General features: G+C 36.4%; 1 protein-coding gene across 1 annotated transcript; it reads left to right on the forward strand.

The window, feature by feature from the left end:
* The first annotated feature begins 454 nt into the window (after positions 1-454).
* LOC125370191 lies at positions 455-2636 on the forward strand. Its single transcript, XM_048374946.1, has 3 exons — positions 455-1163; positions 1251-1758; positions 2216-2636. The coding sequence occupies exons 2-3, from the start codon at positions 1513-1515 to the stop codon at positions 2276-2278; spliced, it is 309 nt and encodes a 102-aa protein (XP_048230903.1). The 5' UTR covers positions 455-1163; positions 1251-1512; the 3' UTR covers positions 2279-2636.
* The last annotated feature ends 247 nt before the right edge of the window (positions 2637-2883 follow it).

Raw genomic sequence — 2883 nt, forward strand, 5'->3', positions numbered from 1 at the left:
GATAGACTCAGACTAGTCTTCTCTCCACTTTGGAAACAAGTTGGTGTCTATGATCTAATTAGCCTTAGCCTTGAAGACCCAATTATGGAGCAAGACTTACTATGTGCCGCACTCAGGTTCTGTTCACCATCTATCTACTCTTTTATTTTTCCTTTTGGACCAACATTCATTATCCTAAAGACATTTTTCTCCTCACCAGTTTACCTATCTTGAGATGCAAAACTCCTATTATAAATGATAAAGCAACAAATCCTTACCCTTTCTATGATCCCTGTTATGTGGAGCTTTTTTCCTATCATCACTTTGTGCAGAAATGGAACCATATCAGGGGATCCTCTTTAGATATTGAGCATATTGAGTTTATGTGGGTCCTTATTTGTCAATTCATCTTCTGCCCAACCTGCGACAAACTTAGATTGGAGCTCCTTCCCTTAGCCAAAGGTATAATCTTGGATAAGACCTGTTATGCTTTAGGCATTATGCTACTTGCCTCAACATATCAGTCTTTGGACAGGGTGGTTACGGAGCATCCATTGTATAAGATTGGGAACCACATGTGGATTGTTTAGTTGTGGCTCTTAACTTATTTTTCATCTCTAAGGAATAAGCAAATGTTAGACCCTCACTTATCCTTAGGCATATTTCTTGTGACCTGCAAGGTGAAATGTAATCTGATTGCCATAATGAAATGCTTCCTATCTACCGATAACTGGGGGCAATCAGAGCTTGACATTTGGTCTTATGGCAGAGAAATACCTTGGTGGATCAAGGAAAGGATTGTGGATATGTTTGATCTCATGGTATTCAGGACCATGCTATTTTATGTCTTTACCACAACGAGGCTTTTTGTGATTGGTGGTTCTTTAAGTCTTGCCACTGGCATCTCTTCAGCTTAACCATCATTTTTTGTGAGATACTTACCTTCCCTTTAGTGTAGGCAATTCGATCTCCACCAAACCATACATACCTTAGACTTTTCTACTGAAGTCCTTATTTTCTCTAATGATGTTACTATGCCGCGCATAGATGGTTTCCTTAAAAAATATAAAAATTATCATGCTTCATTTGTGAAATTAATGATGATGCCAGAATTGCTTTTGACACCTGGTGGCCTTAGAGATTTGCACAACTTGTTCCAATTACTACAGGTGATATAGCTCAAGGTATGTTTTCTCACACTTAACTTAGGTATAAAACAAAATGGCCTTTAAAGCAATTTTATTTTCTAACTTTATCTTGTTTATTTTTAGGTTTGCCCTTAATTCTATTTCGTCCTCAAGGAAGATCATTAAAAGGGAAACAAAAGCAGAAAGTTATAAGCCCACTCTCTATACCATCCCAAAAGAAAAAACAAAAAGTCAACGAGCCTACCTCTTTTGGTATTACCGGCAAATTTCAAAAGCTAAAGCCTATGTTCCTCTAGCTTTTACTTGAAGGTTGCAAAGAAATATTCTAAAGAGTGCCTTTAATAACTTCGAGAAGGATCCACTTGAAGTTTCAGGAGATGAAAATATGGAAGACTCTGAAAAGAACAAAAGTCATGATTCTAGCGACTCTGATGATGATCTTGTGGATGGCGAGGATGTTGAGACGGATATGGATGAAAATCCTACTCATATAGAGCATCTAGGGGATTACTCCCTCCCAAGCCACTTATCTATTTCTCCTCCTATAGAGTGTGATGATATAGAGCCTCACATAACTAAATCTCCGACTATTATTCTACCTAAGACTCCAGCTTCTCTTCCCATGCCTCAGGTACATTTCTTTTATATTCCTTTTATAAATTTTTAGGTTTGATATGTATACTTTGAAACCCGAAGTTGTTTATTCACTTTTATTATAGGACATAGCTCTAGTTCCAGAGTTTACAGATCCTCTTTTGGGACTTGATTCTCTTTTTCAATTGCTACCTATTCCTCATTGAGTACTTCATTGGCTCCCCCCAGTGAAGCAGTAAGTTTGCCAAGCAGACTCTTCATCAATTAATTGACTTAGAATTGCTGACTCTTAATAAAGATGAGCAACAACTAGCTATTTCTTCCCTTCATACGTTATATGCTGCTATTACTTCTCCTTTTGAAGCTACTAAGATTGCTAAACTTATGCATGAGGTGTCTAGTATTTTTTGTGACATCAACAAAAAAGAGCAAGTTATTAATGATATGTCTAGTAAGAATATGAGGCTTATAGAGAAAATTTTGAATATTTGCAGACACTGAAGGAAGAAGTTAAAATTCAGGAACAACAAGCTCAAAGACATGTTTCAAGAAAGTGAGAAGCTAAAATCATCTTATGAAGAAGCTACTAAAGTAGTCCAAGACAAAGGTACCATGTTACAAGCTAATTATCCTTTATTTCATGAGTGCAATAAAAAATTAGAGTAAGCAAATCATTTGAGGGAACAACATCACTTCAAATGGAAGGAGATTGGCACCACCCTATCTAAACATTTAGACCTTTAGACTTTGGTCAGTATGGCCTTACTTATGTTTTTGAATGATGTCTTAGATTCTATTATACCTTTACTTAATTCAGACTATTTTGGCATTTATGATGTGACTTAGTGTATTTGTGCTTTGGCCATTCATTCTCCTTTTATGATTAAGGCCATGTATTATTGTGAAATGTCTATTGGGACATACTAGCTCTATTGATTTGATCACCTGAGGCTATAGCCTGCATGCAGCCATGTCATTTTACAACATCATACTAGTGCACATCAGCCATGTCATAATTACCTTGACTCATGCAACCATATATTTTCTTGTATTTTCATTAGCATCATACATGTGGTTCTTGGTAAAATACACTAGGAATGATATAATAATTGGAAAGTGGCCATCTGGGCTACCTTCAATCAAATAGAAACAAACTGACTTT

Source organism: Ricinus communis, chromosome 5, assembly GCF_019578655.1.
Source record: "Ricinus communis isolate WT05 ecotype wild-type chromosome 5, ASM1957865v1, whole genome shotgun sequence".
NCBI classification, from domain to species: domain Eukaryota; kingdom Viridiplantae; phylum Streptophyta; class Magnoliopsida; order Malpighiales; family Euphorbiaceae; genus Ricinus; species Ricinus communis.

Bases quoted from the DNA above. Each gene is read 5' to 3' on its own strand.
- LOC125370191 (XM_048374946.1), top strand. From the start codon at position 1,513: ATGGAAGACTCTGAAAAGAACAAAAGTCATGATTCTAGCGACTCTGAT. The intron at 1,759-2,215 runs GTACATTTCTTT...GAATATTTGCAG, and splicing joins CTTCTCTTCCCATGCCTCAG to ACACTGAAGGAAGAAGTTAA.